Source organism: Pipistrellus kuhlii, unplaced genomic scaffold (assembly GCF_014108245.1).
Source record: "Pipistrellus kuhlii isolate mPipKuh1 unplaced genomic scaffold, mPipKuh1.p scaffold_m20_p_4, whole genome shotgun sequence".
NCBI classification, from domain to species: Eukaryota; Metazoa; Chordata; class Mammalia; order Chiroptera; family Vespertilionidae; genus Pipistrellus; species Pipistrellus kuhlii.
Window position 1 is genome coordinate 35,745,921 of NW_023425540.1, and position 14,529 is coordinate 35,760,449.

At 38.8% G+C, this 14,529-nt stretch overlaps 2 protein-coding genes and 1 non-coding gene across 5 annotated transcripts in view; all 3 read left to right on the top strand.

The window, feature by feature from the left end:
* POLK (DNA polymerase kappa) overlaps positions 1-1,281 on the top strand; it is a 55,937-nt gene extending 54,656 nt beyond the window's left edge. For all 3 annotated transcript variants that reach the window (XM_036410508.2, XM_045571605.1, XM_036410509.2), the window contains 2 exons: positions 17-59; positions 238-1,281. In XM_036410508.2, coding sequence (XP_036266401.1) covers positions 17-59; positions 238-322 — 128 coding nt within the window. In that variant the 3' untranslated portion in view covers positions 323-1,281. The remainder of the gene's footprint in view (positions 1-16; positions 60-237) is intronic.
* Positions 1,282-5,420: 4,139 nt separating this feature from the next.
* Positions 5,421-14,529, top strand: part of ANKDD1B (ankyrin repeat and death domain containing 1B) — a 30,621-nt gene continuing 21,512 nt past the window's right edge. The window contains exons 1-3 of the mRNA XM_045571577.1: positions 5,421-5,662; positions 8,330-8,516; positions 10,938-11,036. Coding sequence (XP_045427533.1) covers positions 5,421-5,662; positions 8,330-8,516; positions 10,938-11,036 — 528 coding nt within the window. The remainder of the gene's footprint in view (positions 5,663-8,329; positions 8,517-10,937; positions 11,037-14,529) is intronic.
* On the top strand, positions 11,416-11,520 carry LOC118703973. Its single transcript, XR_004983214.1, has one exon. It is a non-coding gene; the product is annotated as a U6 spliceosomal RNA (small nuclear RNA).

Genomic DNA, 14,529 nt, shown 5'->3' on the forward strand with positions numbered 1-14,529 from the left:
TTTCTTCCCTTTAAAGGTAACTCAGGCAGAGTACAGAAGACCATAACAAAACCCAAAAGGTATGGCTAATTTGAGCTTTAATAAAGCTAGCTATAAAATTCATATTTTGAGGTTGAATTTTTAGATGTTAACATTTTCTTTTATATAAAGTAAATTTAAAAAAAAATCAATTATTTGCAAAATTATTTTTTAAAATCTCTTTTTGCATTTTAATTTTTTGTTGTTTTTTAATTCCAGGTCAGGATCTATGACAAAATCCTCAACAACAAAGAAAATGAAACCAAACAATCCCAGACACACCCTGGATATCTTTTTTAAGTGAACATTGAACATTTTATCATTAATTTTTAATTGAAACTTGTTTTTATAATCACTGAGCTATTCTTCCTCATTTTGTTTACAGATTCATTTAGTGAATGACCAATGCAGCAATCCTTCCCAATGATATTTCCTATACATGAATTTGGAATATATACTAATTTACTTCTGTATACCTTTTTGCTATCATAAGAATTACACTTCCTGTTAGAAATATTTTTAAAATGAGAAATTAAGGAATGAGATCAAAAATTGATTTCTGTCTTTATTAAGTTTTATAGTGAATATAAAACCATCTATTTGTAAGGGCTCTCAGAGGTTCACCGAAACCTTTTTTAGCATAAGAACTTTTCAGCACTTAACCATTTGTTGGCACTGGTCTGCTATATTTGATCTTAGTATCTTAGTGTCTTCTACAATTTTGTATATTAGTATTTTAGCTCCTCGTATCTTCAGATACCTCATGAGCATTCATAATTAATATTTATCATGCATTCTATGAAGAATATTAGCTTAGCAGAACTAGCATGTGTGGTTCTGTTTCTTTCAGGATAATAATATCACAGTATCATTTTCTGTGTTAAAAAATTTTGTTTAAGTACAACTATTCATTTGATTTTTTAAATTAAAATTCCTTCTTATGCATAAGCACTTGATCCACTTTAAAAATGTTTTGTCTGATATAAAGTAATTATTTTTTTATCTATTGTAGAAGCTTAAATGGCATTTATATCTGTACTCTGTACAATCTGTAAAGAATAAATTGTACACTCACTTTATTTTTATATAACCTTCTAGAGAAAAGTGTATAAAAGATGTATGTGTATTATAATAGCTCATTTATCTTAGTTATAAGAAATAAGAATGGCCAAGAAACATGTATATATTCTCAGCCATTTTAGTAATAGGGAAGTGAAAAGTAAAAACACACAGAGGTATCATTACAGCCCTACCAGATGCACACAAATGAAAAAGGGTCCATTGTTCTGTTCATGATTTGGAGCAACATGAACTCTTACTTTGAAAACAATCACTTTGGAAAACAGTTTGCCTTTGTCAACAACCCAGCAACTGCACTCCTAAATATATACCTTTCCTGGTTATTTGTTTTTACTTTTAAAAAAATATTTTTTCATTGATTTTTAGAGAGAGAGGAAGAAGGGAGAGATACAAACATCAATGATGAAGGAATCATCAATCAGCTGCCTCCTCCATGCTCCCTACTGGGGATTGAGCCTGAGACCTGGACATGTGCCCTGACCAATAATCGAATCGATGACCACTTGGTTCATGGGTCAAAGGTCAGCCACTGAGCCACACTGACTGGGCTCCTGGTTATTTTCTATTTGTCCTCCATATCACACTTTGCCCTTCAGTACCCTGCTTTATGTCCAGCAAGGTATCATGGCAATGGGGAAGCCACTGCAGAAGACTTGAGGGAAGAAGAAAGGTGAAGTTGGGTATTTATTCCTTCATGTACCTTTTTGTTAAGTCCTTTGACCTAAGGTCACAGCCTCTTGTAGGTGTGCATCTTCATATTGCATTCTCTGATCGCTCTCCAGGTTCTAATGATTCGTCTTTCCTCACCTTTTCAGCCTAGGAGTGGCAACAGAGCCTTGCTCTTAATAGCTCTTAATGGTGTGCTGCACTAGCCTTTATGGTTTCCCCATACCTGCCCGCACCTGTATAGATGGTCCCTTTATTAAACTCATCTCAAATTACAATTTCTTTTTTCTGCCAGAACCCTAGCTAATACATTGCTCTGGGAAAACAATTGAACATATTCCCTAGGAAGCACATATAAGAATGCTCATAGTAGTACTGTAATAGCCAAGAATTAGAAATTAACCAAATATTTAGCAGTGGTGGAATGGTTAAATTCTATCATTGTATATTCCAACAATAGAATTCTACACAGTGGTGAAAGTGGATATATATATTTTTTTCTTTTTTTTTTTCTTCAGAATGTGGGTGGATATCAAAGATAATGTGGAGCATAAGAAGCAAGTCATAGAAGAATGCCATCAGTATGATTCCATTTATATAAAATTCAAAACAAAGCTAGACTATATTGTGTTAAAGGTGATCCATATGAGATCAAAGTATTTTAAAAAGCATGAGTGTTGTCCCAATGGTTGGAATAATGATTTCCTCTGAGTGAAGGTAGGGCAATGGTACCTGGAGCTTCTGGGATGCTGGCGGTGTTCTGTTCCTTGTCTTGGGTGGTGATTGGATGTTCATTAAAAAATATTCTTTCAGCTGTACAAATATATTTTATGCACTCTTGTTCATATGTGACCTATATCACAATAAAAAAAAAAGGTAGAAACTGCTTTGTTCATCTGCTTTTCCTCCATCTCTGCAGGCTCCTAACTTCAATAGAGGAAAAAGTACATTTCTCTCTTCTAGGACTTTGCTGAACACAGCAAGAAAGTGCCATCCTATACCAACACTTCGAGTTTTTCTTCTAATACTTCTCCTGATACTACAGCCTCAGTCAGCATGTGGTCTGCCTTCCAAAGGACAGCAGTTGACAATTTGACCTAATACTTTGTCACCATCAAATAAGTCACCAGCTTTTCAGCCAGTGATATTTGTGTCCTCACTGCCCAAAGTTCTCCCTCAGACACTAAGCCAATTCTATATACTATTAGGTTTTGTTGCAGCACCCTACTTTCTGTATGAGTTCGGAGTTTCACTTCAGCTATGATTACAAAGGCACAAATAAGAGCTTTTTTAAAAAATCGGTTTTAATTTTCACTTGAAGCCTCCGATTTTCTTGGCCTCACGCAGTTGATTTGAGGTCACAAGATGGGCTTTTCCACATCCAACCCTCCACGTGAGTTCCAGACAGGAGGATGAGAAAGTGAAAATTAAAAAAGGGCAACAAATTTGTTCCTCTTTAAGGAGCTTTCCTGGAAACCCCACATAATTTCCACATATCTCAAGCTGTCATATTATAGGACAACTAATAAGGATTCCCCATATAAGGAACCAGAAAATGAAGTTTTTAGCTGGACCCATTGCCACCCCAAACCGAATCAGGGTCTGTTGTTAATTCTACCTGTACCATAAAAAATTCCTATTGAAAACTAGATAAATTATCACACTGGTGAAATTTTAGAAGCATTTCTTTGGGATAACACAAGGGTGCCCTCTTATTATTTTGTTGGAGGCCCTAGCCAATTTAATAAATAATATGAATGAAAATTGGAAACAGAAATAAAAATAGAACTTTATTGTCAGTGTGTTTGTCTACATTTTTTTCAAATAATCTAGATTTAATAAGAGTTTAACAAGGTTATGACTACAAGATCAGTATACAAAATGAATAGCATTCCTAGACTGTAATAACCAATTAGAAGATATAATAAAAATAATCTCTTATATGACAACAATCTACAAGATACCTAAATGGTAGGTATCTATCAAGAAATATGCAAGAACTTGGGAACTACAAAATATTACTGAAAGGTCATTAGTATATCTGAGGAAATGAAAAAAAAGTGACTTCATGATAGGAAAGGTGATAAAACTATTCTCCCCCAAAATGTTCTATAAATTCAGTGAAAATAAAAACAAAATCCCTCATGTTTTTTCTTGGGAGTTAAGTAGATCCTAAATGTTATATGGAAAAGCAAAAGCTCAAGAATAAGGTGGAAGGGCAGGTCCTATTACATGCCATGATTTTTTATAAAGTTATAGTGACATTATTATTAAGCTATCTTGTTACTATAGCTTTATGACAAATCTGGGGCACAAAATGTCCTTTGTTGCATAATTAAGAAATAATCACTTTTGCTTTGTAATATATAATTGGGTTAGCAGTTTAAGAAAAACCTTAATAATATGGTGAGAATTGGAAACATGATTCCATTTATTAAGCAAACCACAATATTGAACTTGTCCCCCTTACAATTTATGACAGTGTTAGTATTTCATTGTTGCTGTCCACAGAAGGCACAGGGCGACAGAAGATAATCTAGAAGCAAATGGTGCTAAACCTTTCTAACTGCAGCCTCTAAAATTGACTATAATTTCAAACTCACACATACATATGTATACATAGATATACATACATTACACACACACAAACTCTGTCAAACTCATGTCTACTATTGAATTTTGTCTACTTTTGTGGGGCCTCTTGAAAACCACTACTTTCTGTACCTTTTATCACCCCTTAGCAGTTACCTAATCTCTGGCTTTCCAATTTTCATCAGTTCTCTCTCTTCTCTCTCTCTGTCTCAACATTTAATCACTTTTATTTATTATTTTTGTTAATCCTCACCCAAGGACATTTTTCCATTGACTTTTAGAGAGAATGGAAGAGACAGAGAAATATCGATGTGAGAGAAACACATCGATTGGTTGCCTTCTGCAGGAGCCCTGACCAGGGCCCTGGCCAAGAAGGAGCCTAAAACCAAAGTACATGCCCTTGACTGGAATCAAACCCGGGATCGTTTGGTCCACAGGCTGATGCTCTATCCACTGAGAAGAACCGGCCAGGGCTCTCTCCCTTCTCTTAGGTCTGTGTACCTGCGAATCTGTGCATACTAGTACACATACAAAAAAGGTGGGCTAGTTCGGGGTCAAATCTAGTAGTTTTGTTATGAGGGCTCACATTTTTTTTTCACTCCTAGAAATATGCTGCACTTCCAATAGGACCGCTGGAGCCATTCCACAGGTGTGAGCTGGTTTTATTTGGTTGCAATCCATTAGACACGTTATGGGATTATGGCAGAGATCTTGGTTGTCCTTCAATATTCTACTTTTCTTGCATATTATTAGAATTTTAGCCAGGCACATGATTGCCCAAAGTAGGTTAACGTGTCTTAACAATTCGTTATTATATAAACTACATGAAAGTGATAATACCCAAGACAAGGAGTCCAGTAAATTACAACTGCATTAACATGGGACACCCAGGCTTCCACCCCAAGAGAACTTGAGAGTGTCCCTCTATTCCAAAGAAAATCCTGGAAGCCCATGTGGAAATGGTTTAATACTGAAGTTCCAGTGGTGCTGGTTAGGATCCAACTGCCACAGTTCTCAACACTGTAGGAAGAATCGCTGGAGAATGCGCTGGGCGTTTCCTCGGAATGTTTTTCTTCAGGGAAAACCACGTCCTGTCACGTGCCCGCCACACCTGCGCGGACCTCACACCTGAGCCCGGGCCTCACACCTGTGTCCGGACCTGCGCCCTGAAGCCGGGCGGACATGCAGCACAGGAGGCGCACCCGGGTCGCGGAGCTGCCACCCCAAAGGGAAGACGTGCGGGCGGCCTTCCAGGAGCCCCAAGCAGGAGGAACATCAAAAGGAGGCGGTGGCAGCTCCGAGCTCCGTGAGTCCAGGGCCAGGTCTGCACAGTCAGGCGGGGGCGGGAGGACGGGGCAGGCAGAGGACCCCCCCCTTCCCTCCGCGGACGCCAGCCTCAGCCCCTGAACCCACCCCATCCCTGTTGGGTTCACATTCTCAGGTTGGGCCTGAGCTATGAATGGAAGGAGCGTGTTCTTCCCACATAAGGAAGAGAATTTTTATAGAAGTGATTAAGCCCTTTTACAAATAAGGGTTTTTACGTGCTATTGTCTCATAGCCTGACTCATGTGCTGATTTATTGTGTGACTTTAAGTAAGTCAGTTTTCTGTGCTTAAGTTCTTAAAGCAAAGGAATCCATTTATAGTATAAACTGAGCCACGTTGGGAAGGAATGTGAGGTTAGGAGACAGTCTGAGGGGGAGCGTGCCCTGCAGGGATGATAGCATTGCTGAGTGTTTTGAGGGGAATGAGTAAATGGTTCAGAGAAGAAAGGGGATAATGTCTAGGAAACTGATATATGAAATAACCGATGAGAAGGGGTGGGATTCAGAGCCCAAGAGAGATGTGACAAGTAGAGTAGTTTTTGAGGATGAGCAGGTCAAGAGGATGACCCTGGAATAGGGTGACTGAGGTCAGATAGAGGGTAAGATTATTAGGGCAGGGAGCAGGGAACTGAGACATTACAAGGTGGTAACAAGAGTAGGGGTGGCTGAAACCGGTTTGGCTCAGTGGATAGAGCGTTGGCCTGCGGACTGGGGGGTCCCAGGTTCGATACCAGTCAAGGGCATGTACATTGGGTGCGAGCACATCCCTGGTAGGGGGTGTGCAGGAGGCAGCTGGTCGATGTTTCTCTTTCATGGATGTTTCTAGCTCTCTATCCCTCTCCCTTCCTCTCTGTGAAAAATCAATAAGATTATATATATATATATATATATATATATATATATATATATATATATATATATATATGAGTAGGGGGTGGAAGGAGAGAGGAATCCAGGTGATAGGAAAGAATGAAGACACTCCCTGGTCTTTGAGCGAACTTGGAGGCATTACAAAGAGTCTGGTAGATGCTAGGGAAGCTACTCAGCAATACATCTACAAAATCTCTCTGTGAGTCCTTTCTTGTTGGAGATGGTTTATTGGTGATTTCACATTTTTCCAATTCTGACTTTATCCTCCAGAGCTTGGGTTGTCCTCTGTAAGCCCTCTCTTCCCCTACATAAAAATAAATAAATTCCGAATCTTCTCTGGGCTAGGTAATGTGTATATGAATGTGTATATGTGTGAATCTACTTTTATCTCCTTTCATATAAATGAGGATAAAACACGTTCATCCCTTTTAGCCTTTGTATATATTTATATGATGTGCTAGATTTTATCTTATTTTATTTTTTCACTGAATTTATTGGGTTACATGTACCTATAAAAGCCTAAGCAACCACTCGACCATTTGACTGTTTGATCGGTAGGTATGATGTGCACTGACCACCGGGGGGAAGACGCTCAATGCACAGGCTTGGAAACATGGAACAGACTAATGAATCTCAGAGGGAAGGGGAGGGGGAAGGTGGGAAGAGATTAACCAAAGATCTTATATGCCAGTGTTTCCCAAAGTGTGGTTCGCATACCCCTAGCGGTACGGGAAGAGTTTGGTGGGGGTACGTGTTGTACCAGAGTTTGGTGGGGATATGCACTGCATCGTGCTTAGCTGCCCCTAATTCTACGTTCTCATGAGTACGAGGGGTACTCAGCGTTACGAAAATTATAGAAGGGGTACACATATGTCAAAAGTTCGGGAAACATTGTTATATGCATACTAGAGGCCTGGTGCTGGGATTCATGTACTGGTAGGGTCCCTCGGCCTGGCCTGTGGGGACTGGGCCGAAACTGGCAGTCCAACATCCCCTGAGGGGTCCTGGATTGTGAGCCCCACCAGTGCACGGAGGCCTCTTGGTTAATAAAATTATACAGTCTTTTGGTTAATAAAATTGTCAGTCTTTCCTCTGTATTTAGGAGTCTGTCTCCAATTTATGAATTTGTTTTGTTAATTATAAGATTCCACATATAAGTGAAATCATATGGTATTTGTCTTTCTCTGACTGGCTTATTTCACTTAGGATAATACTCTCCAGGACCATCCATGCTGTCACAAAAGGCAAAATTTCTTTTCTTTTAATGGCCCAGTAATATTCCATTGTGTAAATGTACCACAGCTACTGATAGACAACTTGGTATCTTGGCTGCTGTAAATAACGCTGCAGTGAACATAGGGGTGCACATGTTCTTTCGAATTAGGGATTCAGGATGTGCTGCATGTTAAAGTTTTGCTTTGACAGGCCTGGCATCTGCACAGGGTTCTGCAGACAACATTTTTATCTCTGTGTGGAGCATTTGAGCTGCTCCCCGTCTAATCTTGTATAAACATTTTATAAACAACGTCCCCTGGGGAGTCCCTGGCCAGCCCCCAGCCTCCCGGAGCCAGATACTGCATTGCTGACTTCAGGGTGGTCCTCGGGAATCATTGTTTGTTGGGACCAGGGATATTTCTAAGCGTGTGAAAACACTTGTAGTGCGAGAAGAAAGCAGCATCTCAGCACTACAGCTTTATAAAACATTGAAGCAAAGTTCCCATGTTCAGAATGGCAGAATGAGAAAGGCTCAAGCCTGTAGTTTCAAGTTTTTATAGAGTGAAAAGGTTTACCAAATGAGGTTTGTTTTTTCCTCACCCTCTTTAAATCCCCACCCCAAGTCACGCTTTGTTGCTTGCTTTCAGTATTGCCAAATGAGAGAAGCCTCCAGAATGCTGCCAAAAGCAATAATTTGGATCTTAGGGAGAAGCAGTTTGAAAAGAAGGTTAACATGAATGCTGTGAACAATGTGAGCAGAATTCACTAATGTGACAGTGACTACTCTAAGGGTGGCTTGGGTTTACACAGGTTCACTGAAATATAATAAAAATAAAAAGGATTGTGCTGGATGAAATGAGGGAGATCTCCTTTGTCGGTAATTCCAGAGTGTTTGTGCTAATGGCGAAGTCAGCACTGGAATAGGCTCTGCGAGGGCCACTTTACCTTACAGAGGGGACGTGCATGCGGCCTTCATGCACGTCTGTGCAAAGTCTGTGGGTGGCCAGCAAAGCCACTGTCAAGGCTGAGGGCCTGGGCGTGGTCCTAGATGATAGGCTGTGGCTGACTTTGGCCTCACACATTCTGAGAAGGCCAAAGTCACCTTTTTTTTTTTTTTTTTTTTTTTTGCTACATCTCTGGGTTGTTTTCTCCCAGTTATGTGCTGTGTGTTGGTTCTCCCACATGTAAAATCTAAAGGCAGCCCCATAAAATATGAAGAAGTGAGGAATTTTAACTACAATTGATTAAGTTTTCTGACTCTGACGTTAAATGGGGGGCTCCCTAAAGAGTGTGAACTTCAGGTTCCACAAAACCTGGATCTGCCCCATGCAGTGAGGTCATAGAAACTGAAGTCTTATATCATATGTAGGGGAAGGATGTTTAGCAGTTATTCACGTGTGTACCAGTATGTGAGGGGATATGTGTTTATGTGTATATTATGTACATGTGTGGGTGTCTGATGTGTTACTGGTGTGTGTGTGTATATATATATATAAAGTTTTGCTTTGACAGGCCTGGCATCTGCACAGGGTTCTGCAGACAACATTCTGCTAGAAGTACAAAATTTTGCATCATAACTTTAGTAACTAAAAGTACTAAAACAAAAGAAAAAAGAAATCAAGGGAAAAAAGGAGAGGGGGAAAAAAAAGCAAGGATCTTTGAAACTGTTGTTTAGGTTAATTGTTGAATAAGTAAAGCGATAATAATTTTTTACTGTAATCATTTTTCCAGGAAATAGATTAAGCAGGAAATAGATTATTCAGTATAATTTTATAACAATTTCATTTTCTTTTTACATATAACTTCCTGATATTTTAAACCATATTTTTATATTAAAGTACTTGAAGAAACAGTACAATCTAGACCACTTTATAGTTAGTATGGCAAATTATTACAAACTCCTGGTGAATGGTATTATTCTTTATAATGACATCTCTATTAGACCTGTTTACAGTAAATTGTTGACATGGTTACTTGTAATGTTCCTTAAAATCTGGGATGATAGAGATGAAAAACTGTAGGTGGTTTTATTGAATTATCTTGGATGCTGTTTTGACTTGCATTTTTATTCACAAATAAAGTTAAGGGGTTATATAAGCCCAAATTTGACATATTTCAACATTGCTCTAGAGTTCGGGCAACATCAAGATAAGTAATGTTTTGTCAAACTTAGTTTATCACCAGTTTAGCTACCAAGGAAATCAGATGTTTAATTTAAACGATTCTCATATTTTTGCAATAAATTTTTTATATGAAACAAAGGATAGTAAATCAATGCCCAGGCACTTTCTTTGGAAGCAGAAAACAGTGTCTAGAAAATGGGAAGTATGAGACGAGTTTTATTTGCAAGCAAAACATCCATTGTTTGAAACACATTAAACTGTCTTTGGACATCTCAGAAGCACCATAGTGGCTTTCCTTTGAAGCAAAAGATATCCATCGCTTTCTTTTTTTTATTCTCACCCGAAGATATTTTTCCCATTGATTTTTAGAGAGAGTGAAAAGGAGAGAGGGAGACAGAGAAAAGCACCAATGTGAGAGAGATGCATTGATTGGTTGCCTTCCCGCATGTCCCCCAGAGCCTGCAACCGAGATTTGTGCCCTTGACTGGAATCAGGCCCAGGATCCTTTGGTCTATAGGCCAATGCTCTATCCAATGAGCCAAACCAGCTAGCACCATAGCTTTCTTTCTCTGTGCCTATTTCTTTCTCCTTTCTTCCCCATTCCCTTCCTTTCAGAAGAATTTGTTTGCTTCAGTAAAATTTAAAGTCCAAAAAATTGCAGACGAAAGACCACGTACATATGTATTGAAAATCTAGGAAAACTTTTGTTATGCATTATCAATATATTCTAACCAGAAAACATTTACCATTTTTAATGATTGCATATGGGGAAAACACAACTTTTACTCTAATTGGAAATTCATTTTTCTGTTACAAGCAACGACGAGTTATGCAATAGATTTCAACGTGGGGCATCTCCTCCAGTGGACTGCCAAATTCTCTGGCATTTCTGATAATGAAAGCAACATTATGCTAGATACAATTCTCACTGCTTTCAATGGCAAAAACGAATAGAGAAGTAATAAAAATACAAGCACCTGATACAAACTGGCATCTTAGAAAAGGCTAAATAAAAATCAGATTACTGAAAACACAATGATGTTCCTCAGAGGAACCGCACAGCCCTGCATTTTGCAGTGGGGGCAAATCATTTATCTGTGGGGGAATTCTTGCTTAATTGCAAGGCCAGGGTGGATGCTGCTGATAAGGTGAGCTCCTCTTCCTTTGGCAGAATGAATTGGAGCAGAACAAATGTGGGGGGAAACCTGGTCGCTTCAGTTTATCTTTTCTTCACACATGCACAAAACGTTTCCATTGGCAGTATTCATTTTGGAAAGGTCTCTTTGAGAATATATGTACCCGTATTATGCGCTCTGTATTTGGTGACTAAATTGTTTATCCATTGCCTATAGGGCTTAGGCTTTTATTTATTTTCCCATATTCACATTATGGCTAGTAGCATGCATTTGTAAAAAATAAAATGCTTGCTCAGAGTATAATTTGGGACATGGAAGATAGAAGCTAACTGGCCTCAGGGACATTAAATCTTGACTTTGCCCTATGAACTCTGATAAAGAAATAAGGCTTGTGCTCACTTCGGGAGCACATATACTAAAATTGGAATGGTAGAGAAGATTAGTATGCCCCCTGAGCAAAGATGACATGCAAATTCCTGAAGCATTCCATATAAAAAAAAAAAGAGAGAAAGAAAGAAAGAAAGAAAATAAAGAAGGCTTAATAAACTTGTAGTATATACTAGGTACCAATCTTAGAATTTGAATATTTAGTCCCTCAAACTTGCAAGAAAAGTAATACTATAATAACTAATTTACAGATGTGGAGTCTGAGAAAGACTAAATAGCTTGCCCCCAAAAATTATGTCTAAGAAGGGGTGGAGGCAGGATTTGGACCTGGCTTAACTGATTCCAGAGATCATCCCATTAACCCACAAATTAGCCAATGTGTCTGCTCAGATATGAAAACCCATCGTGAGGAATTCCCACCCACTTCTCCCAACTTTTTCTGGTACTCCGCAGAGCTAGTCTCCTTTCTCTCTGAAATGACTCTTAGGAGTGTAAGGCTCAGCATTGCTCTGCCTTCATGTCTTCAGGACGTGGGTTTAGTGTGTTCTCAGTAAGTCTTTGGAAGATAAATGAATGAGGTCTGTTTAAACCAATTGATCATTTTGTTGCTTTGTTGGCAATTATAGACGTGGTCTAGACAGACAATGATGAGAATTTCTCCTTGTTTCACCAGTAGAGTGCATCCCTCTCTATTGTATTGCTCTGGTATTTTGGGGCAAGTACCAGAAGCAGAATGAAAAATACCCTTTTTAAAAATTTGACATCCGAAGCATTCCAACACTGTGAGTGTAATAAGTTGTGTTATGGTAATGGTACTTAAGGAACATGTATTTTAGGTCTGGAACTTGTTGCTTGATTATGTTTCAGTGTTAGCCTGTCGGAGGAAAGAGAGGTTGCTGCCATTGCTGCTGCACTCGCCAGCTGTGAGCCTGATTTCTGGCTGAACAGCACTCAGTGTGAATCATAGCAACCAATTATTCTGCTGTTTGGTAGTATTAGCCTTTTATTATATAAGGTAGGTTTTCATTTCTCAGGTGTAAGTACCTAGGACTGAGATTATTGGGTCATATAGTAAGTGATATACCAGAAGCTTCCAGACAGTTTTCTGGGGTGGATGTTCTATTTTCATTCCCACCAGCCATATAGCAGAGTTGCAGTTGTTTCTGCACAATTGGAACTCTGCTATATGGCTGGTGGGAATGAAAATTTTTTAATTCAAGCAATGCCATGTTTGGTCTGACCTGGCAGCTTCTTTGTTTGGTTGAGGATCCCTGACTTTGACTTGGCTAATCTGTTTTGTAAGTAATAATAAAAACAATTTCTTCAAATAAAGTCTAAAACCTGTTTGCAAAGAGTCAATAAATGAAGCCCTTCACCATCAGTATTTATTCAGTGCTTGTTGTGGGTAAGTCTCAATGCCAACTTCTGGGGATTCAACTAGATACAAGTTCTTGCCACTCAAAGTGTGGTCCTGGACCAGAAGCACTGGTATTACCTGGGAGCTTCTTAGAAATACAGGCTCTCCCGCCCACCCCTCACTTTTTGAATTAGAATCTGTGACTTAACAGGATCCTCAGGTGATTATGTCTGAAAGGACTGGCATGAGATACAGTCCCTGCTTTGAGGGGCCTATAACCTCTTAGGGGAGCAAGGACCAGGATATTACAGATGTGTACCAACTGAGCCACTGCATGATATGGATCAAATGCATAGCCCAGATGCTGAGGACTCCAGGTTCAAACTGGGTAGCATTCCAGAGTCTTGGGAAGAGGCAGAATAGGTAAAAGGGATCTCTTCTTCCAGGTATGAACAAAGGATCCCAGGTAGAGTGCACATGATGCTCAGAGAAAAATGACCATCATCTGCTCTCAGAACTTCTTATTTCTAGGTAACTCCTCAAGAGCAAATGCTCCCAGGCGAAGTTATTGGCCTTCTCACCTATGACCAGACTGGTAACGAGGACAGGTTGTTAGTGGCGGTGGGCATTTGATACTGAACAGAGCACCGTGGATCAACAGTGACGTAATCCATGACACGTGCTCATAAACTGTCTCGGGCGTGTCAGTTTGATAGTGTAAGACTTAGTTTTAGAGTGTCTCGTGGGGGAATGGACATCTGTGAGCGGTGATTCCTTGACTCTGAGGAACTGGAACTCCAAATTTATAGCTTCAGCGACGCGAGTTGTTTGCAGCTTGAATTCCTGGCTTTTGGATTTTATGGTCAGTGTTTGAAATCTTTAAGTGTTGGTGGGTTGGAAATTAGGAGTGACCTCTTAGAGAAATTTTGAGCTCCTATCAAAATGTGATTTATCCTCTATCCCAAATACTTCTGACCCTTTTTTTTTTTTTTTTTTTTTTTTACCGTATTTGAAACTGGACTTAGTGTTATTGATTATAAAGCATTAATTGTAAATAAATGGGAGGAACTGTGTGTAGGGCACATTTCTTGAAGAACCTCAACTAGTTATTGTACATTGCTGTTTCTTGAAGAAAAGAGTACATTTTCTTTATTTACTGGAATTGTAAATATTTAAATAGACTATGTAGGCCTAACTGCATAATATACATCAGCAACAATATAATACTTTTTACCCAAATGTTTTAAATTTATAGTTTGTTGAATACACAGATGTGGAACTTGCAGATATGGAGGACCAACTATATAGACATATAGACTTATGAGTTTTTCTGGTCATTGCTTGTTTTATAAAAATGGGATTATGTTATATTTTATCTGCATCTTATTTTTTTATATTTTAACAGCTACCTCATAAAAAGCACTCCAAGTCAATTGTTATAGCTCTAATTCATGATTTTTAATGGCTGCATGATGTGTTCCCTAATTTGTTCAGCATTCCTATATTGGTAGACATTTACCTTGCTCCCAATTTTAAGGGTTAAAATTAATATCCTTGTTGATATAACATTAAGTCTTAAAACTTATTTTCATGGGATAGATTCCCAGAAGTGGGATTGCTGGTTCTATTTAAATTTTTAACAAAGATTGCCAGATTGCTTTAACTATAATGGTTTCATTTTCCACTGATACCTTTTTTTGGTACATTTTTCAATTGGTTTAATTGCGTTTTTCCTGATGTTTTGTAAGAGTGCTTCATAGA